Genomic DNA, 27,680 nt, shown 5'->3' on the forward strand with positions numbered 1-27,680 from the left:
TTTGAAGTTAAAGGTGCACTATGAAGTTATGGTAGAGAAATTTAAAAGTTAAGAAGTTAAACAACTCTATAGCCGACTATATATTCTGAAATGAATACACAAACTTCATTCAAAGGAAAAAATAGGACCCTGGAACACTGTTTGGAGCTAAAAAGCTACCGGGAGAGTTTTTTTTTCTATTACATTTCTCTACCAAAATTGCACCTTTAATTCATCCTCTATCTCTTTTTTTTTTTTTTTCAAACAGATATCAAAAGGATTCTTGGTTATTTTCGGAAACATTTATCGTTTATGGTGGTTAGGAAGTGCAAAACAAAATTACAAAAAAACGAAAACACTTTAAGCAAGGACAAAACAAATTTACATTTTAGAATTTTGTTTTACAAACCGCAGTCTTGCTGGAAAGGGAATAGAAATAGAAATAGAAATAGAAATAGAAAGCCTTTATTGTCATTATACAATCGTACAACCAAATTAGAAAGCTTCCCCTGTGCACACATACACGCATCCACAGCTACAGACAGCAAACACATTATGTATGTACCAAATGCCTGAACTGATCATCCACATGAAAAGCTAAACTGCCTTATGTGGCTCAGGTGGGTTCCACAAAACAGGCAAAACATCATAAAGTCTGTAAAACACATTTCACAAAGTCTTTCCTCTCAAACAAAGTAATCGACCCCTCACTGAATCACTTCCAGCTCCCTTTCATCATTGGGTACATTCCTTTTCCGGCAAGATTCTGTCATTTGCAAATTTGATTTAATGACTGGCAAAAGTGTTCTGCCACTCGTATACTGTATGTGTGCCTCAGCGTTCATAAAAGTGTTTTGCATCTTGTACATTTTTTTTCTATAAATGTTAAATTGTTTTGTCCTTGGTTAAAGTGTTTCACTCTTTGTAAAACATTTTTTTGTTTCGCACCTCCCAGTCACCGTCACAGATTCAAATATCTTAAATGTAATGTTTTTATTCTTTTACAACATTAAAGCTGGACTTAGTTTCATTGTATTTTGGTATATTGCATATAACCTTGTTCATTAGCAGATAACACAAGGTGTGGTAGATATATTCTTTTGTAATTTGTACAGACATTTCATGCAGATTAATAGAGAAGCTTTTTGTGGCAGAAATGCTTTTATCAACACTTTCATGTTGTGCAACCAAGATGCATTGCCATTGTGTATTTGTGGAAATAGGCCACCTGTACAGCAAAGATTTTCATTTGTACTCTGACAAGAAAACTGAGTCGGTATTACAAAATAAACCGCGTCCGATTGATTCTAGAGGCATACAAATACATTTATTTATCACATTTTAAACTTACACACAACTCACATCATCTCCATAGTGCAAACATATCACGTTTTACAGCGTAAACTCAAAGCATCCGTGTTATTTTATATTTCTAATCTCAATGCCAAAAAGTGCAATTTATTTTTATTAAAACAATTAAAATCCTACCAAAATATATTAATATTCTAACACTTATTTCTTATTTGTTTAATGTTACGAAACATGTTTTAAGTCTCTTTAAAAAAAAACAACACTTTGTCACCAGGCTTCTCTTTTGTTTCTCCCCCTTCACCCCTTCTTTATTCTTCAGGTTTCATCCCTTCAAGGAAGTGAAGTGCAGCAGTTCAACAATGAAAACATTGTGCAGCTGAAGTTTTAATGAGTTTTTGTCACTGATAGAGATCATCTTCGCCCTCTTCTCTGAACAGGCCTGACTCAGGGCCAGACCCCTGACCTCCAGCACGGGTACCAGTAGCAGAAGGAAACCTAGGTGAGGAGAAAAGGAATGAGCCTCGAATGTGTCCTCAGGAAAACTGTTTTCTCTGTAGTGGCATGTGTGTTGAACATGTATGTGTGTACCTGAAGTTTCCAAAGCCCCGGCTCTGCTGCAGAGTCTGAGCGAACATTTCATATTTTCGGATGTCGTTGTCGCTGACTGAGCGACGAGCAAATCGCATCGCCTCTTCAAAGTGGTCCTTCCTGAGCTCTGGGACCGGATCAAAGTCCTCATCCTGTAGACATTCAATCAAAAACCTTCTTAATAAGGACACAGTACACTGATTGTGTGTGTGTGTGTGTGTGTGTGTGTGTGTGTGTGTGTGTGTGTGTGTGTGTGTGTGTGCGTGTGTGCGTGTGTGCGTGTGTGTGTGTGTGCGTGTGTGTGTGTGTGTGTGTGTGTGTGTTCCCAGTCCAAAGGCTGAAAGTTACAAAACACACAGCCGCCCTTTAGGGAACTTCTTTATCTCCCACTGCCTCTGTCTTTACCGAGCACACGCAGCCCGGTACTGTTTGAGGAGTGGAGCACAGGTGTGTTTTTGTTAAGAGAAGAGTAGAATCAGGTTAGGAAGGGGAAGGGGCCCTTATTGGTCCTGAAATAAATCTACAGTTTTTGTTTGGATTGGTTTCTCTCTCAGTCATAACTGTCATAGTTAAAGGAAAAGTTGCTGAATAGATGAACATGATTCTTAACTCTTGAATATGTTTAGAAAATAAACCTTTTTAAGCTCAAATGGCTAAAAGATGCATTATATGACATAGTTTAGTTATTGTTATTGTGTAATTTAAAATGCAATAGAGTTTTTAAGGATGTGACACAAAAAGTCATTTAAATTAGTCACTGGAATTTTAAACTTTGATATGATACTAGTAAAATTGATAACTGTTGTGATGCCATGGAAAAAAAATGTAAAAGTCCTAGGCGCCTAATATTGTTTTTAATTACCAAAAATGGCAGGTTTACTCGACACTGTCAAAATTATTAAAAATCCATTCGCAACATTTTCGGTTCTTGCTAATCAATGTGGTTAATCTTTTCTGTGTGCAGGGTTTTGCTTGAAATTTTTGATAGATTCATCTTCTCTTATGCACCTATATGAATATATATAAAGTATAAGTATAAAGTATTTTTTATAGGGTGGATCATTAAAATAAAAGATACTGTTTCCTTTTAAATGTGAAAACTTTTAAAAACTCCCCTAATATAAAGGTGTTAATGAGTACAAATGCAGCACAGCGTTAGCAGTCTGACCATGGGGACGCCCGCTCTGTTTTGCCTCTGACGCTCAGCCTTGATCTCGGCCTCAATGGCCTCACGGATGGCCAGCTTACAGGCCCGCTGGCAGATCTCTGTCAGGTCTGCTCCAGAGAAACCGTCTGTGATGCCAGACAGGTAATCCAGGTCCACATCCTACAGGAAGGAGCAAAACACAAGTAGGTAGTACAACTTTTTAATATATAGATTCCCTTCATAGCATAGTCATTCTGAGAGAGCTGGGGTTACTCTGGTAACCAAATATGAATTCAAAGCAGTTTACTTAAAGTTATTTGAAGACTAAAATCCTGTTTTTACTCCACTTGACATATCAGTCCTACGTGGACATGCATCCATACACTTTATTTAATCCATTTTCCTGTGATGAGGAGTCATTTCTGATTGCTTACTAGAGATCTTGATGTATTTATCTGGTAATCTCGAGATACCAGCGCTAGACTTATTTTTCTCGTTTTCTCTGGCTAACAAAGCTGGTTTTCCCGTTGTAACTGATTAATCCATCTTATTATCCAACATTGAACAGCATCTCTCCGTCTCCTTCCATCGTATGAAATGAAGCCAAAATATCCCTGCGACAGACATATTGACATACTTTGGAGCCGAGACATGTGCAGAAGGGAGCTGGCTGGTGGGACCGCAGAATTGACATCACACCCTTTCTGCTAACCAAAGCACACGAACTTCCAGATAAATCGTCACTGATTCCTCAGTTAAGAGTCCACAACAGATTCTTGTGTCTGTTTGAGGCAGACGCTCACTGTTATGGAAAGTTTCAAGACTGTGATGTTAGTTTTTGTTACATTGTCTTTTGTCTTTCCTTCTCTACTCTGCCTGTGCAGCAGGGTCTCTGTCCATCTTAATAAACCGTAAAATGTTACCTTGCTTGACTTCTTGTGATAATGGAAATATTTTCTGGGGATATAGAAAACAGAACAATAGGCTGGTCACTGTGATGACATGCCATGCTGCCATGGCCCTCACCACTGAGGTAAGTTAAGCCTGTTTCTATGTTTGTTTTGTAAATGGACATGAGCTCGTATAGCGCTTTTCTATTCTTATGACTACTCAAAGCACTTTTTACACCACAGGTCACACCTACCTATTCAGTATCAGTCATACACCACTGATGTAGCAGTGGGAGCAAAATGGGGCTAAGTGTCTTGCCCTAAGACACATTGACATTTGCCTGCAGGAGATGGGAAATTAACCCCCAACCTTCCTGTTGAGAGACGACCTTCTCTACCACTGAGCCACAGCGTTTGAGCTTTTAAAATTGTGCTGGGAAATGAGATAAATGAGATAAGATGAGTCAAGATGAATGGATCCATGTCCATGACTCCTGGCTTCAGTACATTTCTGCTAAATATATCAAGAATTGAAAGTGAAATTTAAATTAATCTATTAAAATATGATGTGCTGTCAGGTCTTAAAGCACTCAGATGTTTGTGTCGTTATTTGGCCAACTGAAAAAAAGTATTCCTTTAATAGGTTTATGCAAAATAACTCAATAAGGAAAATTCCTCAAATGATGTAGTTCTGATGCAGAATAAACAAAGTGATTGACTTATGAGTTCCTGCTCTTTCTCTGCAGTGCAGTACATGATACAGACACTGTACATCGAGCGCTACGTGTGTGTATCACTGACTCGTGCCACAGGAGACTTGCGTAGGTTGGCGTTGAGAATGGCTATGCGTGATGGTTTGTCTGGGAGCGGGATGTAGATGAGCTGGTCCAAACGGCCCGGCCGCAGGATGGCAGCATCTATGATGTCTGGTCTGGTGTCAGGGATGAACAGAGAGACAAGTCAGGATGTCTGTTTGATTCAAAGTGTGTTCTCTCAGACCATCGCAGGAAAAAAAAATGCCAGCATGCGCACCTGTTTGTGGCGCCAATAATGAAAACGTTCTTCTTGTCGGACATGCCGTCCATCTCTGTGAGGATCTGGTTTATGACTCTGTCAGCTGCTCCACCTGCATCCCCAGCTCCACCTCCTCTGGATTTGGCGATGGAGTCCAGCTCGTCGAAAAACAGGATACAGGGGGCTGCCTGTCTGGCCTGGGGGAGAGAAGGAGGTTAAGGTTTTAAACAAAGGGTATAAAGTTTGACCAAAACACACTCCACTGCTCACAGCTTTGACTTAAAACCCCAAAGATTATTTATTTTTATTTTTGCCCTCACTTTATCAAACACGTCTCTGACGTTGGCCTCTGATTCTCCAAACCACATGGTGAGCATCTCTGGTCCTTTGATGGATATAAAGTTGGCTTGGCACTCATTGGCGATGGCCTTGGCCAGAAGAGTTTTCCCGCAGCCTGGAGGGCCGTAAAACAGCACTCCACGAGACGGAGTCATGCCGAACTTCAGGAATTTATCTGGATACTCAACAGGGTACTGGAGAGTGGGACAGGGATAGATGGATTATTGATGAGATGTGCGTTTGAAGGTACATGCAGAGTTTGGTGATGTTAGTTTGAGTGTTTCAAACCTGGACCAGCTCTTGCAGTTCTCTCTTGACCTCGTCCAGCCCTCCGACGTCCTCCCAGCTCACCTGAGGAACCTCTGCGACCGTCTCTCTCAGAGCTGAGGGGTTGCTCTGGCTCAGTGCCCACTGAGGGAGGACAAGTTGGCGTCTTCAGTTATTCATTCATCAAAAAATGTTCACTACTATATTTAATCTAACTAATACGCTCTCACAGGCAAGTGAGCCTTTACTGTGTGTGTGTGTGTGTGTGTGTGTGTGTGCGTGCGTGCGTGCGTGCGTGCGTGCGTGCGTGCGTGCGTGCGTGCGTGCGTGCGTGTGTGTGTGTTCGCACTTGGAAGTCATCCATGGTGACGGCCAGCGAGTTGAGTAGGTCAGCATCGATGGACTCGTCCTCCAGGTCTATGAGTGTCATCTTCTTGCGGATGGCCTGCAGAGCAGCTTCTGAGCACAGAGCAGCCATGTCTGCGCCCACATGACCGTGTGTCTCTTTGGCAATCTGAGAAGGGTTAAACAATGTTAATGTATCAAACAGCCCATGTTCATATAAAAGATTGGGACAGATGCCGTCTGGAGGTGGCTGAATGTTTTAGTTTGTGGCCATATTGTTTGGATTGGTTTAAAGCTTATGCTGAATAATCTTTTCACTTGAAGGTGCATATTCATTAAGCAGATCTTCAAAACTTAACTTGTGAACAACAGTTTTGTCTGATTTGCTGCAAAGTTACTGTGTTTACTGGAAAAAGATCACTTTACCCCAGTAAAGATAGCTGTACCAAGTTAATATACCAGCAACATTTACAAACTTCTTTTTAAGCTCCTGTGAGGAGTTTTGATCTGGTCATGAATCAGACGGAAATGACTGCTGAGAACTTCTGTCTGAGCTATGACAGCAAACCATACCACCAGTGACAAGATTTTCTATGAAGTTGTTTTTAAAGCCTGTTGTTGCTGCCACCTGGCCGTCTCTACACAGCCTTTTTGGACGCCCGTCGGTTTGCCAGGTAAACGGCAAACCAACGGGTGTTGCAGCGATGGAAGGGTTAGGGTTAGCGAGCAAGCTGGTTGAGATATAACTGATTCTATCCGACCTGAGGAGTCTCTGCATTTTTCTAACAAGCTCCACAAGCAGAAACGCAGTCAAGCTAGGATAATTATTAGAGTTGCTTTTGAAAAATGGAGAGAGGTTAGAACGCAGAAAGATTCTAAGCAGATTCAGAGCTGGCTAAACACTGAAGCTTCAGTGTCCTGAACATGGCAACCTGCGTTCATATTGACTCGAAGGAAGAGGGGGCGGGGGAGACAGTTCTCTCCAATGTTTTGTATTTTGAGTGCAATACCCATTTTAAACGGTAGGTGTCAGAGTTACATATTAGTCCTTTAGAAATTCTGATTTTAATCTAAAGCTGACTTCCGGTTGTTTTTGACCCAATTTTTGAGTCGTACGCCTAATTGTGAAGTCGGGCCAGATTTTAGCCAATTCACACATCGTCATTTGTGCGTTGTACACTGAGGCATGACAGCCAATCATGGCCCCATCAGACCAAAGAAGCTTCAGTTAAGGATCATTTGTTTTTCGTTTAAAGGGCAGGAAATGGGGATGACTCCTCTACAGTCTTAAACCAACAGATGTTCAAATCACTCATAAAAGACAGAAAAGGAAAAAGTTCTTTATATTTACAAGGTATAAAATGGTAAGATTGTGCATTTTAGGTTTGGAAAATGGACTTAAGTGTATGTTTGGTCCACGCTGCTGCTTCCTTACCATCTCTAGGTCCACGTCGTCACCCAGCTTCATGTTTTTGGTGTGAATCTGCAGGATCTCCAGTCTGCCCGTCGAATCCGGGATTCCGATATCAATCTCCCGATCAAACCTGCCTGCAGAGAGACATCAGCCTATCAGAATGGTGTTTGCATCTTATTCTAATATCAATATGGTATGTGCTGCGTGTGTAGCTGTCCTGACCGAAACGTCTCAGAGCAGAGTCTATGCTGTTTGGTCGGTTCGTGGCTGCCATGACAACCACATGAGCTCTTTGCTTCAGGCCATCCATCAGGGTCAGGAGCTGTGAGACTATACGTCTTTCCACTTCACCATGGGTCTACACACACACACACACACACACACACACACACACACACACACACACACTTAAATTGACCTTATACAGCAGAAGCAGACATTTTGTTCTTGCTCTCTGTTGGTTACTTTCTCTCTCTTGGGAGCGATGGCATCCAGTTCATCAATAAAAATGATAGATGGAGCGTTTTTCTCCGCCTCCTCAAATGCCTTCCTCAGGTTGCTCTCTGACTCTCCTGCCAGCTTACTCATGATCTCAGGACCTACAGAGAATATTAACGAGCATGTTAAATACATTTTCTCCAACACATCTATAAACAAGAACAGTTAAAAATAGTTTCCAATACAGTTTTAGTAACTCTCAATGCTTAGAATTAAATCTTTCTCGATTTTTAAGAGCAGGATTACTTGATTTCTTTCTCTGCACATCCCTGTGTCACTATGTGAACAAAAACAGCAGCCTTACCATTGATGAGGAAGAAGAAGGCACCAGTTTCATTGGCTACAGCCCGGGCCACCAGAGTCTTCCCAGTGCCTGCAGGGCCGTACAGCAGGATACCTCTGGGGGGCTGACAGAGAGTAAGGAAGGAACATATGAAACGTCTAATGCTAGAAGTGTTTAAATAAGTTCAGAGTTTGTGTACATGAATGACACCTTGACTCCTATAGCCTTAAAAAGTCCGGGGTGTCTGAGAGGAAGCTCCACCATCTCTTTGATTTGGGCCAGCTGCTTCCGACAGCCTCCGATGTCATCGTAGCCGATGTCATTAAGATTCTCCTCCTCGTCCTGTCACAGGGACGTTTGAAAGATTCAGATCTGATTGAGTGTTTACTAAGACATGGACATGGTTCCTGATGCTAGTTATGAAATCAAGCAAACTAGCCCAGTGTCTTCTGAACTAAGACATTTATTTCATTAAGGCATCAAGAATGAAGAAAAAGTAATTGTGCTGAAATTTCTAACTCCAGTTTGCCATTGTATAACTTCACACAATACAAAATACAAGCAAAAAAAAAACAGTTAAGCAAGCATACAGAGACTCCCATGTTTTAAAACAGTGAATTTATAAAATTATTCTGCTACACAATGTTATATTGATGAGTTAGGAGTGACTGATTGATTAAAAAAAAGTGGTGACAAACTTAACAAATGATTGGGGAAAATATATTAAAAACAGACTATAAAGTTTAATTCAGGGAAATCTCCAAGTCTGATAAGTCTGGACAAATAAGTGTGAAACATTGCAGTTCATAGAAATGGCCACTTGAGGCTGATGCCAAAAGTGAGTCAAACCAGGGGCGCTGGTGGTGCAGTCGTTGGTGCTCGCGGCCCATGTATGGAGGCCTTGGTCCTCCAGACGGGCGGCTCCTTTCCCGCATGTTGTTCCCCACTCTCTCTCCCTGATTTCCGACTATATCCACTGTCCTATCTCTACATTAAAGGCACAAACCCAAGCTGCAACCTTTAGTGTTGAAAGTTCCTTGAGCGTCCACTTGAGGCTGGCTGCAAAATATTATGATGCCCCATTTCCTGTTGCTTCCCCTCTTATTCCAGGTCAAACAAATATCTCAGAAGAAAACACAACTTGATTAAAAATAAATAATTAAAAGGCAATTTTTACAGTAGAAAATAAATTCTTAACATCCTGGTGACAAAGAAGAATTTGGTCTTATAGACTAATTCAACCCTGTCGGTGAACCCCTCTCTCCCCTCAGTCAGATGTGGTCACTTCAGGCTAAAAAAAAAACCCTGCCAATCTTGAAGCTTCAAACCGGCAACTGAATAAACAATGAGTGCCACAAAAGTCCTTAACCTCTTGACTTTGAGCCTGACTGGTCCATAAAGAGTTATTTCCTACAAACACTACAGCACATTGTTTCACACTATCAGTCAAAACAGTGCATTAAGAAATGGAGTATATTTTATTAAACAAGAATCATAGAATAGAGCCGGGACTAGGGGCTCATAGAGTTTTACCTCTCTCTTGATTGGCTCTCCTTCACAGTAAATGACCGTATCCGGGGCGACGATGCAGTGCGGGCTGGGGTCTGTCTCCACCACTTTGAACTCCACGGCCCGCATGCTCCCCCTCACCAAGAAGATGTCCCCTGAAAACACAGATGAAGAGTTCAGGAACGTTGAAATGTGAACTACATATCTTTCCTACAATGAAATAACGTAACACTGTATGATGCTGAACCACAAACAAGATGGTACATGCAAAATATGCAGTCACGCCTGGTATAAATAAAGGATAATGAACTTTAAAGATCCCCTTGCATGCACAGAAAGCGATGCCATGTGTTTTACTGTTCAACAGAGAAAGAAGACATCAAAAACACAAATTTGAAACATTACACATGCTCAAGGGGGAGTGGTAAGCTGGCATCATGTAAACAACAAGAAAAACTTTAAAATCAATTCTGAAAGTTACGGGATTTAGGAAAGGTTGCATAAATCTGGAGTTTTAATACTCTCTTACTGCATGTCGGCTAAAGTTTTTTTTAACCCTCGGACTGTAGGCATTGCTGCTTTTGGCGGGCCACTTTATGAAGTGTTTTCATAGCCAATGCCATTAGACAAAAAGGCGAAACAAGCTTATCAGCATCTTGCTGGCTCATCAGAGGTCTATTGTTGCTACTTTAGCGATGTAACAAATAACAGCTGTAAAGTTGAGGTCAGAATCTTTAATTAAACAAAGGTTACTTGTGATGACATGTGTGAGACCAGATGTCCAGTGATTGCAAAACTGAATGCCTCTCATTTATTGGCTGACATAAAGGTCTCCATCTTATCTTCATTTAGCTTTATTAGGGACGTTCTTACTTTTCCAGCTTTTAAAATGATTGTTCAGATTTTTTGAAGTGGGGTTTTTATGAGGTACTTGTGGTAGCAAGCCGGTCAGCTTGGTCCCTTTATTGAGTAACTGCAGAGAGTTACTCAATAAATGCAATATTTACTATACACTACAGTCTCTAAGTGTACTATGGGAGGTAAAGCCTTCAGTTATCGGGCTCCTCTCCTCTGGAATCGCCTTCCAGCCGGGGTCCGGGAGGCAGAAACAGTCTGTATTTTTAAGAATAGACTTAAAACTTTCCTTTTTGATAAATCTTATAGTTAGGGCTGGTGCTGGTGTAGACCAGCTCCTAGTTATGCTGCCATAGGCTTAGACTACCGGGGGAACTACCCCCCCCCCCCCCCCCCCCCCCCCCGCCGGATCTTTGTAATATAGCAATAAGTAAGGTATTTTACCTGCTTCTTTGTAATGTTAACAGACAAAGAGTAAGGTATTTTACCTGCTTTTTGTAAAGTGTCTCGAGATAACACTTGTTATCGGTTGACGCTATGCAAATAAAAATTGATTGATTGATTGATTGATTGATATACATACCTACAGAAGGGGCCATTGTACCATGTAATTTAAGACGATTTTGTTTTAAAAAACGACCTAAAAGACAATGTAGGTATAAGTGTACGCTATATTTAGAACTTATTCTGTCCTGTACTTTGCCATCTGCAAGCCTTTGGTTTTAGCACTACTTCAAGGCACCATATACAATTTATTTTGTACATCAATGAAACCAAAACTGAAAAGTTAACAGTTTTTGCATTGACAATGACCTGCTGTTTACTGTGGATATGAGAGGATACTTTTATGGACCTGAGTACACAGAGGAGAACTCCAGATAGAGACTCTGCAGGGCTAAATGATGAGTGGGGGATAACTTCTATGGAAACTGGGCGACAGGAGAGATCTAAAGTTACTTGGTGATGCAGATTTGTAATCTGAGCCCATGCCCACGAACACTGGGAGCTACAAGTTGGACTTGGTAGAACAATACTGTACTTCAAACCATTCTGGATCAGAGGATACCAGCCGCACACACACATGTCTGCAGCCTGCATCACTCACCATCCAGAGTTCCCTGACGTACTGAACGCTGCTAATCTTTAAACATTTGTTGCTTAAAATGATCTCAAACTGCAGGATGCAGTTAATTCTAAATTCAAAACAGAAATATCAGTGTACGATAAAATTTAAGTTGACTTGTACACTAAAGACCAAGTGAACTGCAGGCGAAGTAATACGTACGTTGTGCGCCAAATTTGTTATAACTATGTGGCTTGCGTACAGCAAAGTACAGTCCTGAAATAAATCTAAATATAACATAATCTTACATTTTCATTGCCAATTTTTCATAAAATTTGCTCGATTATGTGGCACTGGCACTGGATAATTTATAGAATTGAGAATACGACCCCTCTTCAAACAATCACAACCATTCTTGGCTTACACAGGCATCTGGCTTGGACAGAATACAGGATACTCATGGGAGTCGTCAGCAATAGACGCAGACTTTAGTTACATTATGAAGATCAGGAACAGCAAAGGTCCCAGAATAGAACCTTGGAGAACACCACATCTGTGTTTGCTGTTTATAATACATGATCCTTCATTGTGATGGCATTGCCCTCTATTCTAATAAGTGCTTGACACCAGCTAAGAACTTATTCTTGAGGGACTGGCTGGGAATTATTGTGGCTTTACAGGATCAGGGTAATTTCATTAGCAGAGCTTTTCACTGGGGGTGAGTTTTTGCACATGTGTAGCAGTACCTTCATGTACAGGCCGGTAGGCTTCAAGAAAATAGGGTTTGAGGAAAACTTCAAAGAGGTTTCCTGTGAGGCCTTCAATAGTGTCATCTATAGGGAGGACATGGATCCTTTTCCCGTACTTGATATCAGGGCAGGCATGAATGCTGGGATAAAAGACATCAACGGCAATTGATTCAGATTATTTCTCGTAATGTTGTCAAACCTCACAGTAGGTATACAGGTTTGAGATTTACCTGATAACATCACCGAGCCGGACACGCAGGTTGTTGCGTGTCACACGATTCATGCGGACCCGCTCTACCCCACAGGTGTTATCAGTCAGGACGATACACACAGTTTGACGACGCTTCCTCCCTTTCAACACCACCGTGTCACCTCGGAAGAGCTGAAGCTCCTCCGTTTTATTCTGGTGGAAACACAAATCTCAGGAAAAGAGCAACATGACTGGATTCAAACCTTTTACAGACCACCAAACTCCAGACACAGACCTGGGACAGGCTGACAATACTGTTGTCTTCATTTAGAGATTCGTCCACAATGAGTCTGTTAGGTCTGTGTTTCTGCTTCAGGATGGCAGTGGAGAAATCTTCTCCCTTTGGGCTTCAAACAAGACAAACATTATGACTCTCTCACATGCAGGCCCTGCACTTGTAGCTCTAATTTCCTCATGTGACACTGAGCTGTATTTAGACTCTCTGGCTCTGCACGTAGCAACTAAATGGGACTGTTGACATTAAGAAAATCTGATTGAATCATCAATGGATATGTGTAAAATGATTTAAACCAGCTTTATGACAACAGTATTCAGTGTTTCACATGTCGTACAGTTGGTTCACATACAGTATGCATGGGTAGGCATAGCACACACTTAAGCTGTAAACATGCAGCTGTTTGACTCACTCGGCTCCTCCTGAGCTTGGCATGATTGCTCTTCTTTGTTTTGTCAGGTATCCTCTATATTTCACACTTTCATCCCCTCCCTGTTATATTTAGGAGTCCGTCACAAATGACCTGATTTCTGCTGTTTTCAATTCCAAACGATTCAGGTCCTGATCAACCCGCTGTGGTTTTGGTCGTCTTGAAGCCCAGAAGTTCCAAAGAGAGCGTCTCAATCTTTTTGTTTTCCCTCGTCGCCTTGTACCACCATGTTTATGGAAGCTGCAGCCTGTAAGTGGAGGTATAAATATGCCCTTCTGCTACCCTGTCTGATTTGTAACCCCATCGTTTGCACACACACAAACTATGACACAGTCGCACACACTCAGAGATCCCAAACACTTACCTTGGAGAGTGTCCCAGGACAGATATAGCCTGATATTTCTTTCACCCTCTCGTTCCAACTAGTGAATGTGCTGCATGGTCATGGGAAAACACTTCCTGGCTTACTGTGACATATTTGTGGTATATGTTATAAATAGATTATTTTCCAAAAGAACAGACTCATATTGTGTCTATTTTGGATGATTTCTCCTGCACGCAGCATGGTCTTTCCTCCTTTGACTCCTCAGTGTTGTGACTGAAAGGATTGGCTGTTGAGATCCAGCTTCTCTAAACACTTGTAGGATTCCCTCTCTCACACACACTCCACATGTGCACAGCTGTCAAATGAAAACAAATGCACCAACAGGACATTTCATGCAACATGTGTGGACAAATACTCACAATGGACACATTGAAGTCTTTTAGTTGAAACTTTTATTACTAAAATTGTCCTTTAACAAATGACTTGAGATGAATAACAAGAGCATGGACTCATTATACATTCACCTGGTGTAAATGTAGACTTAAAACACTGTCCTCCTTTCCTACAGGTTAAACTCATGAGAATGAAACAAACTTTATACAAACAGCGGCAGCACACACCTTCAACTAACTGTTAGAACCTGCTATGTCTTCTTAAAGTTGCAAAAAAAATTAACAGTGAAGGAGAAACTGGGGGTGAGAGGTAGCGGAGGCTTGAGTGCACAAAGAAATGTAAACATCAGAACGTGGAGAGTGGATTGAGAACATTCACAAACTGCAACATAAATCTTGGAGACAAGAATATACAAGAATGGGTAATTTTAATTAAACATGCACAGAGGTGATGTCAAACCTGGAATGGAGTCTTTACGGTGAAGATGGGAATGAGACGAGAGATAGGCCAGGAGCCAGGCCGAACCCTCAGGACGATTTCTGCCCCCTTTTAGTTAACCAGTTAGCCTACAGAGGGTACGCACTGACGCCACCTTTTTCATTGAATCACGCCCCCTCAGTCAGACTGAGTGGCAAAACATTCTGCAACATGTCTGCCTTCAGTAGGGGAAACAATAAAAACAGATACAGAACACTTAATTTAACGGCATATGGGCTCATCTGAGATCTCTACAAATTACTTAAGACACACACAGAGCTCTGTGGACACTGATATGTGACCAGCAATCTTGTATCCTTTTATGTACTGGGGCCCGTTCAATTCCCCGAATTACGCGAGAGAATAAAAACCTCATGAGGTATGGACCTGACCCCAGTCTGAGAAAGTGATAAAGTTGGACAGTATTTCGTTTCTAAAGTTTGAACAGTACAAACAGTTAAAAACTGCTGGTGGCATGAGATTAGTTGATTGATTGACTCAGCGGTACCCTGCGATTTCAACTTTCAGGTAACTGTTTTTTAATCATTAACAAATAAAGGCTGATGTCACGATGGCTCATTTTTTACTGTATTCACATATTCACTCTAACATGTAGCTGAGATGTTTGGCTGTTTAAGCTCAGCTGACATTAGTCTTCTACGTCCCCCTAGGGTGAAGTCCGAAACAGAATTTAGCGACACCTCCTGACCAGTGGCACCAACGACAAAAACAGAGGAAACATACGTTATGATTGGTAGCTTTAAATATTGAGCTGATATTAAAGGTTTTTATGTGTTTTTAGAGTTAGGATCATCTGAAGAAGAATTAGTCCAGAGACTGAGTGATTAGTGAGCAGAAGTAAAGAGTCCTGCAGCATTAAGAAGTCACAGCAGCTCAGCTGTCCTGCAGGTTTGATCTGCACCAATAATGTATTTAAAGCAGGTTTTTCTAATGTGGCTCTTCAGCCATGTTTTCAAATTAATCAATTAATTTCAAATTTAAACAAGGCAAGAAATAAGAAGCTCTGAAAATTCATAAAATTAAAGCTATTTTCTTCATGGGCGTGTTTACACCTGATATTAACACGTGTCTCCAAATGCATCTCCAGCGATCACTTGTGATTGGGTCTCACTTAGCTGCTCTGTAAACCTGAGCCTTATCAGTTACGTTTATGAACTCCAACTTTATAACAAAATATGACGACGGGCTTATTAGTCAAATCTGTCACCTGCTTCCAGACTCTGTCTCGACCTCTTCCTTTGTCTGTACAGGATCATCTGGTTTTGATAAGCTTTGACAGGCTCTGTCCCTTCTTGAATCCATACAAGGCACAGTTTGTTCTGTCTTTATGAGTACAGCCCACTACAATGCTTCCCATATGTTGGCATTATGAGACATTAGAAAAACAAAAAAGGGAAAAAAATAAAGGAAGAAGATATTCTTTAGCCACAGCAGGTGAAAGGCTATTAGTTGGAATTTCAATGTAGTTGTTGCTTTGGTTACGGGGGAGTGGGAGGTCTTCAAATGTGGCCCAGGACACATACTTCAAGACTACAAGACTGAGGACAGATTGGAGCCAAATGACCCAGCAATAGGCCGACATAGTGCAGTGGTGATGTTGTTTAGAGCCAGAGTTGCACATTACAGCCGCTGGATTAACCAACCAAAACACAACTTGACACAACTTAGCAATTAAACGGCAAAGAACCCTTTTGAAATGGTTCAGTCTCAAGGAGAACAAATTCATGTATCTGTTCTCTGCATCTGAAGCAGACAAAAAGTGTTTAGGGAAGTCTTGTGTTTGTTTGTTTGTTTGTTTGCTCTTCCTCTTCCTCTTTGGCCTTTCTAATCAGGTGCACACAGCACCGCAAACACATTTGTCAACAGAGCTGTCAATCAATGTTTTTCAATCCCTGTCCTTGGCATCAAAAAACAAATTAAGGGTCACATATTATTCAAATACACTGTACCATGTTTTTCTAACACTAATATGTGTCCCTAGTCCATCTACAAACCCCCAGATTATGAGAAAAGTTCATCCTCTCTGTGTTTTGCCTGCTCGACTTTTCAGAAAAGGTGCTTAAACTTTTCAGAAAAGTTTAAGCACTGTGCTTAACAGGCCATTTGTAACCCTTCCCCAAGGTGGGTGACAATCCCACCTTTAGTTGACAATGTTCGACCATCTCCCAAACATTTAAGTGCCAGCTTATTGCTATAACCAATGACCATGTGCACATGGTCACACCAACCCTGTCCTGTTTTTAATTTTGACAGTGGGAATGTGTTTTATCTTCGTTTTTCTTTACAATCCAACAAAGCTCTGTCACTCTTCCAGATGCACACATACAAGGTGTGTACAATGACAAACATGCACCCACAACACAGAAAACCTTGCTTTACAGCCTTAAAAAAACAAACTTACATGAACTCCCACACACATGAACACAACCTCTTTCAAAATGTGCAAAATATGAGCCCAAAATAACAAACTGTCCTGCACAGCGAGGAATTACAAAAGTGCTTGTTCATTGAATGTTTAAAAAAGAAAAGTTTGCATGACTTATTTTTTCAACTTCTCCATCATAAAAAGTTCTGACTTCCTTCTCCCTCCAACATTACTGCTCTGTTCAGTAGAAAATCTGTTTGTACAGGAAATGCATTCTCATTATTTTGTCATTTCTGGACCAAAGCAGTCTGAGGGGTCCCGGAGGAGAAGAATAGTGTGTGTGTGTGTGTGTGTGTGTGTGTGTGTGTGTGTGTGTGTGTGTGTGTTGTAAGAGCTGGTTTCCATGAGATGAAAAATTAAATTGTATTGTATTTCATGCATACATTGTTATAAGATTATTGAAGCTAATTGTAGATACAGACTTTACGGTCTCTGTGTGTACTTCATGTGTCTTTTGTTAGCAGTCGTCCTCCTCAAAGTGCGTTCTCTGCAGAACCTTTACATGACGCTCATAGATCTTGAGGGCGGGGCCGAGTCTGATTGACAGGCCAGTCAAAACATCATTACGCTGCATGAGGAGAAGAGACTTGCCATCGATTTCCTAATGAAGAGAGCAGAGCATTGTGGGTGGGTAGGTGTAGGTTACAGCTGTTAAAGGTTACAGTCATTCATCGGTTCTCTGGTGGCCTCTAGTGGTAAAGAAGTGGAATTACAGGCTCACCTGGGTCTTGAAGGCAGCAGCCTGCTCAGGGAAACCTGCTGCTGTGAAATAACTGACAACGTCAGACACGGTCCACTCCACCGGGCTCCCACTGACCCCCTCGGACTTCACACATCTAGAGAGACCAGAAAGAGGGCGGAGGGCACGTTACAAAACCTGCAGTAAAGTCATTCTTTTTAAGTTCTACCCAAAATAAGGCTATACACGTTATGGTTTATTTCTTGGCTTCATAAATGTCATGAGAATCAACTCATATGGGGCGAAGAGGTGTTGGTTGTGAACGCCAATTTTTTTTATAATTGGGGTCTTGACTCAAAAAGGTTGAGAAAGACTGGCCTAGTGGACCATGTTCAAAGGCTGTAGTCCTCCAAGCGAGGGTCATGAGTTTGGATCAGGCCTGTGGCTCCTTACTTGCATGTCATTCCCCATTCTTACTGTCCCTGATTTCCAACTTTATGTGACTGTCCTATCTGTACAAAAAAAAATACTTCTTTATATACAGATGAATAAATTTTAAAAAATTTCGATAAATTTGATAACTTTCATAGAGTAGAAAAAAGCTCTTACAGCCACACTGACAAACACCCACAGAGAACCAAACCCCAGACTATGATTAAAGTTGAACGTAGTGGGACAATTACCATACAGACCCAGATGTATTCCAAACAAGAGTTTAACACCAAGAAACAGAGTCAAATCCAGCAAAAACAAGTCCTTCATTTTTCAGGCAAAACACCATTTCAAGTGAATGCGGTGAGCACTCACCGTGATGTCAGCCCTGAATCTGATTGAAAACAGGGTGCAACAGGTTTGTTGGTGTTTCAACAATTTTTCAACCAACTAAAATACAGTAACAACATCAACATGTCACAAATCCCATTTTGATCTTATAATTATGATCACTTGTTCATTTTGCCGAGCTATATTGACTGTGTGATGAAAGAAAGATGAAAGTTCAGAGACATCATAAAGGGAGATTTTTCTCATTCTCCACAGAAGAAGAAAAAACACCAGGTGCTGATTGATTAATACCTCAGAAGGGGTTGTTTGATTAGGATTAGGATGGCCAAAGGTGGTCAGTGGAGGACTTCCATGCTGTGCAGACAACACAAACAACAAATCTGTGTAGCCTGATCAAAGTCTCCTGTATCTCTGCTGTACTCACCCTCCACTGTTTACTCCTCCGTTTATCCCTCGTTCCTCAGACAGGCAGGAGTCCCTTGGGGAGGCAGTGGGTGTGAGCAGGCAGGACGACACTCCGACCTCTGTCTTGGACTCCTGGCCTACGAGAGAAAAATGAATCTCAGTCTCAATACCTTTCATCATCATGAAATAACAACTACAAATATTAAAACATGTGTGCACTTTTTGTTAGTTTATCTGTTAAGCAAACTCACAGTTCAAGCCCGGGGAGGTGCGGTTGATTCTGTCATTCGGCATCTGATTGTTTTTTGGGAGAAGAGAGAGGGTCAAACGAAGATGACTCAAAAAAAAAGGGCATAAATAAACTCTCTCTCTGGACTCAATACGAGCTGCAGAGAAAAAAAAAACATCAGAAAAAAGTGACCTCCACCTAAACTCAAGAGGCGTGCAGTACATCAGAAAGAAATTGCAACAATAACATCTGTTATGAGATTTACAAGACTGTGGAAGGTAGAAGGTGGACTGGTGGGGGAGAAAGAACTGATGAGTCACCCCCACATACCAAACCTCTTTTTCTGTTTGTCTGGTTGTCTGTCTGATAAAGTGAAATCATGTTTCCTGTCAATCAGTCTTTATATACAACCGATGTTATCATTATGACACTGCATTTATTCATGGATGTAAAATAGAAAGGTTGTAAAAAATAAGAATGAAAGAAAGTAAAGATGTGCAACAAGCAGATCCCTCCATCCATAATCATAGTCGTGGAGGGCTGGAGCCGATCCCAGCTGTCATTGGGCCAGAGGCGGGGTACACCCTGGACTGGTCGCCAGTCAATCACAGGGCCGACATATAGAGACAGGCAACTAGCTTCACTCACATTTACACACCTACGGGTAATTTAGAGTCACCAGTTAACCTAACGAGCATGTCTTTAGACCATGTGAGGAAGCCAGAGTACCCTGAGAGAACCCACGCATGCACGAGGAGAACAAGCACACAGAGAGGCCCTGTCTGCAGTGGTGATTCTAGAGTCTGTCGGGGCCCTGAGCAAAATTTCATCTGGGGACTGGGGCCCCTCCAACCAGCGTTCTTCACCATTATGTCTGCTAGTGTCCCGACGCTTACTTGTCTTCCTCTTTTGTTCCTCTTTCTTTTCTCACTCCCACACAGATCATTTCTCTTCTTTTTCTGTTCCAACTTTGACAAACTTTGGATTTTCGCAGCAAAAATGCACGTGATGCTTAGCAGGGCATGGAGAGGGAGTGCTGTAAGATGGGGCCACTTTAGGGAGGTTTCCTACTGTCATTGCAAAATGTGCTCATTTAATATAGACAGGCTAGATACACCTACTAGTGTCATAAAACATGATAAAGTGTATTTTGACCTTTAAAGTTCTTTTTGCCCTCCAAGCCTCCTCCCCGGTCACATGACTGAAAGATATGAATATAATAAATCTTAGAAGTAAATTGACTCAATTTATATATTGCCAATCTGGTCTTCAGACCACTCAACGTGATCTACACATTCATCCTTTTAAACACACACCCATACGCATCCATTCAAGGTCTTTTCCAAGAACTCATTGACATATGGACGAGAATCAAAGCTGATCTTCCAACTGGTTGATAATGTGTCCTACTGTAACAAAAGTAGCATACATGCTATGCAACACCACTGGTTCAGTATTTCAGCCTGTCTGAGGAACAAGGGTACATTTGTGTAAGTAAGAATTCAGTCCTCCAACAAAATGGTAGGATCACACAAACTAAGAAATAAGGGAATTACTTCTGACTATGTTCTTCTTGTTAGAGTGTATTTGTTAACTCATAAGACATATCAAATATGTTGTTTTTGTTATAAGCATTTGGGTCAAAATCTTAACCCCCGAAGCTGAATACTTCATAAATTGGCAACACGAGGTGCTGGTTTTACTTAGTCGCTGGTTTTGCTTAGTTAGTAGAGCAGGCACCGCATGAACAGAAGCTACAGTCCTCGTCGCAGGATGAACTCACTGTCCTGACAATATGTGGTGCATGTCATCCCCGCTCTGACATCACAAGTTGAAAGGACACGGATTGAATATATTAGAGGGTATAACTAGAAATTATCAGGTGGGTATATTGTGACAGAATACTTTTCTTGAGATCCAAAATTTACAGGATTTTACTGGATAATTCAGCTTTTATGTGCTCAGTTTACAGTTGTGGACATGATACAAGCTGGGCAGTGTTTTTGTATTTTCTTGAGTTCAGCCTGAACCCTTCCAACTGTTCTATGATTGGCTTGTACCATTGTCCACTAATGGCACAGTATTTGAGGTGTTTCCAAGGTTTTTTTGTCATGCAATTCAAATCTAGTGTGGGACGATGGGAGCCAACTCTTATACACACACTCACACAATCACTTACACACGCTCATAGACAGACAGAACACCAACCCTTAATCATGTCCACCAAATCTTTAAAGGGATAGTTTTGCTATTTTTGGGGTGGGGCAGTAAGAGATACTTGTCAATATTAAGTAAATTAGCAACAGGAGATGACAATCAGCTCAGCCCCCTTAAAGGAGAGACCGGCCTGAGTGCAGAGCTATGCAGACTACAGAGGCTAATAACAACATTGGGGTATGCAATATTGAAAAAATCCCAGTTATTTAGTTTTTCTACTCGCAAGCCAATTTTTTTTAGCACAACTTTGGTGCACCATATTATGATCCTCCTGCTAAGGTACACAGATCAGCTGTTTGGGTTTGCAGTATTGTTGTATTGTATTTAATATTGTTGTTTGTGATTCTAATTTGTTTTTATTTCCCTTTATATGGAGGCATGTTCTTTCCTACATACAGACTATCAGACAGTGTCGTCCAGCTCTGCCTCTGATTGCTCCGACTTGAGAGCAGGTCGACTCTCAATCGGATCACAATCCCGTCGACAAAGCCTGAAGAAGATATTTGAGAACGAATAGACTGTGTGGATCCTTTTTTAATTCTTAACTTGGCTTTATAGTATTACAACTCAACTTGAATGTTATAATGTAGATTTACTGAGTGAATCCACATGAATGCCAAAGTTAGTAAACTCCCTAAAATGTGTTTATTTTCATTAATATTATCATTATATTAATATTATCATTATATTATTATTATCATTATATTATTATTATTATTATTATTATTATTGGATGCAGATGATACCCAATTATATCTGTCAATCAAGCCACATGATATCAGTCTGTTAAGTAAAGTACAAGCAAGAATCAAGAACATAAAGACCTGGAATGACCACAATTTGGCTGTTAAACTAACAATTAGGCAGCTATCGTACTTCAGCCAAAAAAATTCCATTATATGTGGCTCTAGCGAAATTTCAGACAGGAAGACTATATTTTGCACACTCGTTTTATTGTTTATTCTCATACCATGTCAAATCACTCCTCCACGCATGCCCACTCATTACTTCTTGTAATCATCACCTGGTCACATCTATCCAATAGCACTGCTCCACTCCCTCAATGTTAGCCTATCACATTGCTGCTGTCTCGTTTAAAAAAGGTTTTCTCTTCCACTTGTTCATTCATGCCATCGTTACGAGCGACCCTCCACCTCCCCATCGCCACCAAGCCTTCGCAGTTTCTTCACCTCCTTCATCCCATTAGCCTCAGATGACATCATCAGCCATTGTCCGGTCAACCCCAGCCTTCGCATTTAGCCTCAGATGACCTCATTAACCATCTCCTCATCAATTCTAGTCTTCACAGTTCAATCAACTTCTTCATCGCATCAACCCAGACGACATCATCCGCTAACACCTCCACCACCAGTGTCTGGACTCTAGGGGGGGATAGAGCTTGTTGCCGCTCAGGGCAGACATCTTCAATCACCCTGTCTCCCTGTAGAGTTCAAGTGCCAAAGATTCTCTGACAATCATTCTGTCACATATGTAAAATAAACCTTTCATCTTTCGATCATTTTCTTGTCTCTCCTGATTGAACTAATGATGCTGTTGATGTCTGGCATACGGCAATGCTGATTTGAACATGGCTTATCCAGTCAGATATTTTGACTCAAAATAAAAGGAATGTTGGTGTAATCTTAGATCAGGATATCCCCCCACCCCCCCCCAAAAAAGGTAAAAAATAAAATAAAAAATATGTTTTGGTTTATGTTTTATGGTGATGTCGTCCTTGGGTTTCTTGTCTTCTGTGTGCTTCTGCTGCAGTGCAAATTTTCCCTTGTGGGACAATAAAGAATCTGAATCTAAACTCCCATATACAACAAACTTCAAGGACAGCCTTTTCTTTATGTTTTTAACCTATGCTTTATTCTGGCAGCCACACTAGTCAATGAAAGTGAATGCACATTGTTTGTATCTGTGGATGCCTGAATGTCTATGCACATTAAGGTGAAGCATTTCTAATTGCGTTGTACAGTTGTATAATGACAATAAAGGCTTTCTATATTTCTATCTTTGTATGTTAAATAATATACCTGCACTCACCTTACAAAGTGCGGAAGACTCTCGAGCTGATCCAGGATTCTGCAGCATTTGTGCTGACAGGGACTATAACTGTCTAACTGTAAAATCAAGAATTAAATTCTCAATGGTCAGGGACTATAATATCTTAAATGTAAATAAGTTCCCTATCACCCATACCAGAATGCTGCGCTTCATGGATGCGTTCTTAGTTGTGGTTTCAAGAGTCTCCATACATAGTATGGGAGGCAGAGTCTTTTACTTTAAAGCTCCTCTTGTGTGGAAGCAGCTCCCAGATTGGATTAGAGGGGCAGAATTCCTCTCTACATTTAGGAGTTGGATTAAAACTCTTGAGCCCTGAAACATTCTTTAGTTATGGCGCTTTACGCCTAGACCAGAGCGAGATGTCCCATGATGCACTGAGGTCTCATTCTGCATCTGTTTCCCACGCTGTCTGGATCTCTTATTGACCACATATACCTACTGAAACCTGTTGCTATGTTCTTTTCTAGTCTATTCTTTTATAATGAATAAAACTACAGCCGCCATTTGTAACTACATCTCTATAAGGAACTTGAATACTGTACTGTCTCTCTCGCTCTATTTCTGTCTCTTTAATTATCTGTTGGAGGCAGAAATCCATCTTTAGAGTCTGCTTCTGGTTGATGTTTCAGTAGGGGGGTATTATTAAGGGAGTGTGGACCTGCCACACAAAGAATACAAACAATTATATTTACTTAACTTGATCTGACTGAAAATGTGATGATGCATTGAAAACATAAAGTTGGAAAAATATGACAGCAGACAAATATGCCGTTTAAATATGTTTTCATAGAACGCATTAATTTACTAATCCATGCATACTACTACAAAAAAAAATCATGATTTATATGAGTTTGTTTGACTTTAAGTCTTTTCTAACCTTTACTATACACCCATGAAGATGATTGGAAAAAGAGGAAAAGAGATGTACCAAAGGTCAGGCAGAACTGAGGCTCTCCAATTTGACTTAATTTAAAAGGTTTTCTCAGAAAACTTTAAAAGAAATGCCCATTTTGTACATACCATTGCATCTGTTTGTAGATGAGTTTGGGCCCCATTCCTGTCCTCCAGGTGAGTAACGTTAAGTTGTGGCAGGGAAGTTCCCTGAATAGGTGAGTATGGCGTCCTGCTGAGGGAATCAAGCCCAGGCACCCTCGAGAGATCAGCAACCAAACCTTGACAATGAGAAGACAGATGGATCTGTTATTGATACATTTTATTATTATTATTTTATTAGAATTAAGACTATTATTACAAGTAAGTAAGCAAGAAGAAGTAATAGTGGTGGTGAAATTTCATGGTTAACAATAGGTGTTGCAAACAGTGTATTTTGATATATAAATTATTTTTTCTACTATTTACTTTGCACACACAAAAAACCCACATAAACCAAAAGTGCAGTTCCAGAATAAAATTTGGTGATCATTGCTTCAGTCTAGGGTGGACCTTGTTTATCGCTGACCTCCATGCGGCCCCCCTTGCGGGCCCCCATGCAGCTTCCCCCCTCTTTCCCTCCTTAGGCCTTGCTTGTACTTGTGCAATGACAATTAACTTTTGCTATCAAATCTAATACAGATGAAACTTAATGTTGTTATTTTATTGAACATAATCTTTAAAAAACACATGCAAAGGTGTCCAGACACACACTTTTACCTTTGTTCTGCTTCTGGGAGTTCTCCTGCTTTGATGCTGTCTGGACCTCAACATCTTCTATGGTTTTCTCAATGAGCTCTGGTTCTGTTGTCATGGCTACCGGGGAAAGTCCACCCTCCTCCTCAGAACTCCGGGGATCGTCCTTCTCCTCTTCCTCATTATCCTCCCGTTCCTCTTCTTCGCTCGCTGTTTCCATTGGCTCATCTTCCTGGAGAGAGGGGGAAGGCGGCTGCAATGACATATAGGCCCATAAAGTTGTATTTTTAAAAACTGTCTCCATACAGCAGACTGGAGTTTGATACGAGTTCTCACCAGGCTTATTGGTACCTGATTGGATCGAGCTTTAACTCAGACACTGAAAAAAATCCCACCTACAGCTTGGAGAAAAGACAGAAATCCGAAATAACGTTAGCCGCCTACTGTAGCCTACTGAAGTCCTCACCCACAAGAGGAGGAAGAGGGGGAGGAGAGAGCGCTGTCAGAAATCATACAAAGGATTTAATGAGGCTCGAAACGGGGAGTACTACATCGTGGAGAGGGGAAAGGAAAAACAATGTGATTAGAAACGTGCGTCTAAACAAAACACAAATTGTGATAAAGGCTCCATGACATAACATGATGTTCTGCTGTTTGAGTCCTCGGTCGGCCTGCGCGACACGCAGCACTCAAGTTTTTCACGGACACCGCCTACTGCGCGGCAGGCCCAGACACTCTGCTCTGCTGCGCACTGCTAAAGTTCCCGAGTGCGAAATGAAACGATATTGACCCCAAATAGTGATTAAGCGACGAAGCCAGGACCTGCGCGAGCGCGCGCCATGCAGAGACGCTCTTTTTATGATGCGCGCGCTCATCGCGGGGAGTCGGGGAAGCCGCTCCGGCGCAGTCTGCTCTTAACCCGCACCTTTTGTGCAGGAAGCCGAGATACACACACACACACACACACATACACACACACACACACACACTCGTATTTACCGAGGCTTCAGAGGACAAACGCAACACGGGCACGGTCTCCTCTCGTGAAAATTGGAAAACAACAATTAACCCTCTTTAATGTGCAAAATTTCATCAAACACCTGTGCATTATAAACACCAAGGTTAATACGGAAACATTATTTTTTGCAAGGGCGCCTTTTTTGTGCGGTTTTAATAAGTGACCATTAATTAATCAGCAAACCATCAAAAGCCAGCACTGATCCGCGCGCCCTGTACAACCGGGACGTGTTAGAAATATTAAGTTACCAGTGCCCACCTTTTTCACAGTGTGTCTGTCCTGCAGTGCGCTCTTTACAAGTCTGTCAGCGGACGCATTCTTCGGCTCCTCCAGCACCATCCCCCTTAGAGGAAGAGTAATGTTCCCGCAGCGGGTCCTGCGCAGCCTGCCCCTCGCCACCTCTCTCTCCATCACCACTTTGACTTTGCCTCGGGTCAGCTTCTCCTCCGACAGCCGCTCCTGACTACTCAGATAGCCGAGGATCTCCTTCAGCCCGAGCGGTTTACCGTGGCCTCTTGTGGCGGTGGAGCCCCCCCGGAGGCTCTTCTCGGACAGGCTGCGTACAGAAGCCACCAGTCTGTCGCCGAGGTCGGAGTTGGCGTGGTTCCCCGCTGTTCTGGTGCCCCCTCCTCCGACACGAAGTTTGGGCTTGAGGAGCACAGTCTGCCTCGGTCCCTGTTGTTGAAGGCTGACGCCCCCAGAGCAAGTTTTGTGTTGGGTGTCAGCCCCGAAAAGACCCGAGACCTTTCCTCCGCGAACTGCATCGGTTTTGCTCGGCGTTGTCCCGCTGGCATCTCCGCCGTCGTTTGCGCTTGTTCTATGGACGAGACCGGGCGACGGGCAGCCCCCCGCTCCCTGCTGTCCTAATCCCTTGTCTTTTGATGCACTTGCTTTCTCCTCTTTACAGCCGCTCCCGACATCGCAGCCCGTTGTTGCGCCACAACTGAGGCACCCCTTTCCGCTGCTCGGGCTGGGGGCAGGCTTAAGCTTTTTTCCCGAGCTGCTGGCTGCTGTCTGAGTGTGGGGCTCTGGGCTGGGCTGCGAGTCCTCCTCTCCCTCCTCCTGGTCTGTGAAGCTGTGCGCACTGTCGCCGTTGTTGTTCAGATGGTCGTGTTTGGTCCGCTCCCTCGCTGCCTCCGCGCTGCCGCCGCCGCTGCCGCCGCCGCTGCTGCCAGCGCCCGTAAACTCACACTTCTTTCGGCTTTTCCTCTGCACCTTCGCCGCGTTTCGGTACGATATGGAGCCCTTGTAGCTAACTTTGAGCACCGTCTGCTCCTGAATCAGTTTTTCCAGTTCTGTCCTGGTTCGGTCCGGGTCCGAGCCATGACGTCTCCGAACCATTCGACAAATTCTCTCCAGATCCGGACGAGCTTTTCTCGACCGGAGAGAGTCGATTGTTTCCAGGATCCACTCTCGGTACTTATTGGGCTCGGACATCTTTCTCCTGCTGGTGCGGATGGGGTTTGGCCCGAGTGCGTCTTTCTCCCCCCTCTGTTGTTTCACAAGTGACGCTGTGTCAAAGCTGGGAAGCCGGAGCGCGATCCTCGGCAGGAGAATGAGGACGGAAGCCCGGCTGGTACGCTCGCATTCGTTGGCCACATTGTGCGCTTAAGGTGGACCGAAGATGGCGACGAGGTATCCAACACAAACGCAAATAGCATTTAAGGTGGAATTGTATGCCTTTTAACGCATCCGAGCGATGTTCTTTGTTCGCAGTGTCGTCCAATTTGTTGAATCTGATTTCTACACAAAGAAAGAGCGAAGCACACAGTCCAGACAGCAGAGAGGAGGTTATTTTTCAGTGATGTGTTTTTTTTTTTTTTTTTTAGCGAATCAGACTGAGCTG

The 27,680-nt window shown here is 42.2% G+C and overlaps 2 protein-coding genes across 3 annotated transcripts; both read right to left on the reverse strand.

Annotated features, from left to right (window-relative positions):
- Nucleotides 1–1,280: 1,280 nt before the first annotated feature.
- On the reverse strand, nt 1,281–13,484 carry zgc:136908. Its single transcript, XM_020656014.3, has 18 exons — nt 13,149–13,484; nt 12,737–12,848; nt 12,482–12,654; nt 12,249–12,391; nt 9,609–9,739; nt 8,286–8,417; nt 8,097–8,199; nt 7,760–7,893; nt 7,517–7,652; nt 7,316–7,428; nt 5,885–6,049; nt 5,557–5,679; nt 5,250–5,462; nt 4,948–5,126; nt 4,717–4,846; nt 3,047–3,205; nt 1,879–2,030; nt 1,281–1,785 (listed from the first exon to the last, which is right to left on the reverse strand). The coding sequence occupies exons 1-18, from the start codon at nt 13,169–13,171 to the stop codon at nt 1,689–1,691; spliced, it is 2,418 nt and encodes an 805-aa protein (XP_020511670.1). The 5' UTR covers nt 13,172–13,484; the 3' UTR covers nt 1,281–1,688.
- Nucleotides 13,485–13,925: 441 nt separating this feature from the next.
- On the reverse strand, nt 13,926–27,664 carry samd1b (sterile alpha motif domain containing 1b). Of its 2 annotated transcripts, none has more exons than XM_020656022.3 (7): nt 26,093–27,664; nt 24,841–25,048; nt 24,211–24,362; nt 18,926–18,968; nt 18,694–18,811; nt 17,529–17,643; nt 13,926–17,408 (listed from the first exon to the last, which is right to left on the reverse strand). In XM_020656022.3, exons 1-7 carry the CDS (start codon nt 27,269–27,271, stop codon nt 17,265–17,267), a joined length of 1,959 nt encoding a protein of 652 aa, XP_020511678.1. In that variant the 5' UTR covers nt 27,272–27,664; the 3' UTR covers nt 13,926–17,264. The 2 variants fall into 2 exon arrangements, with proteins under 2 accessions (XP_020511678.1, XP_020511677.1); XM_020656021.3 differs by having other exon boundaries at nt 24,841–25,069.
- Between the last annotated feature and the right edge of the window lie 16 nt (nt 27,665–27,680).

The sequence above is a fragment of the Labrus bergylta genome, chromosome 1, assembly GCF_963930695.1.
Source record: "Labrus bergylta chromosome 1, fLabBer1.1, whole genome shotgun sequence".
In the NCBI taxonomy this organism is placed as follows: Eukaryota; Metazoa; Chordata; class Actinopteri; order Labriformes; family Labridae; genus Labrus; species Labrus bergylta.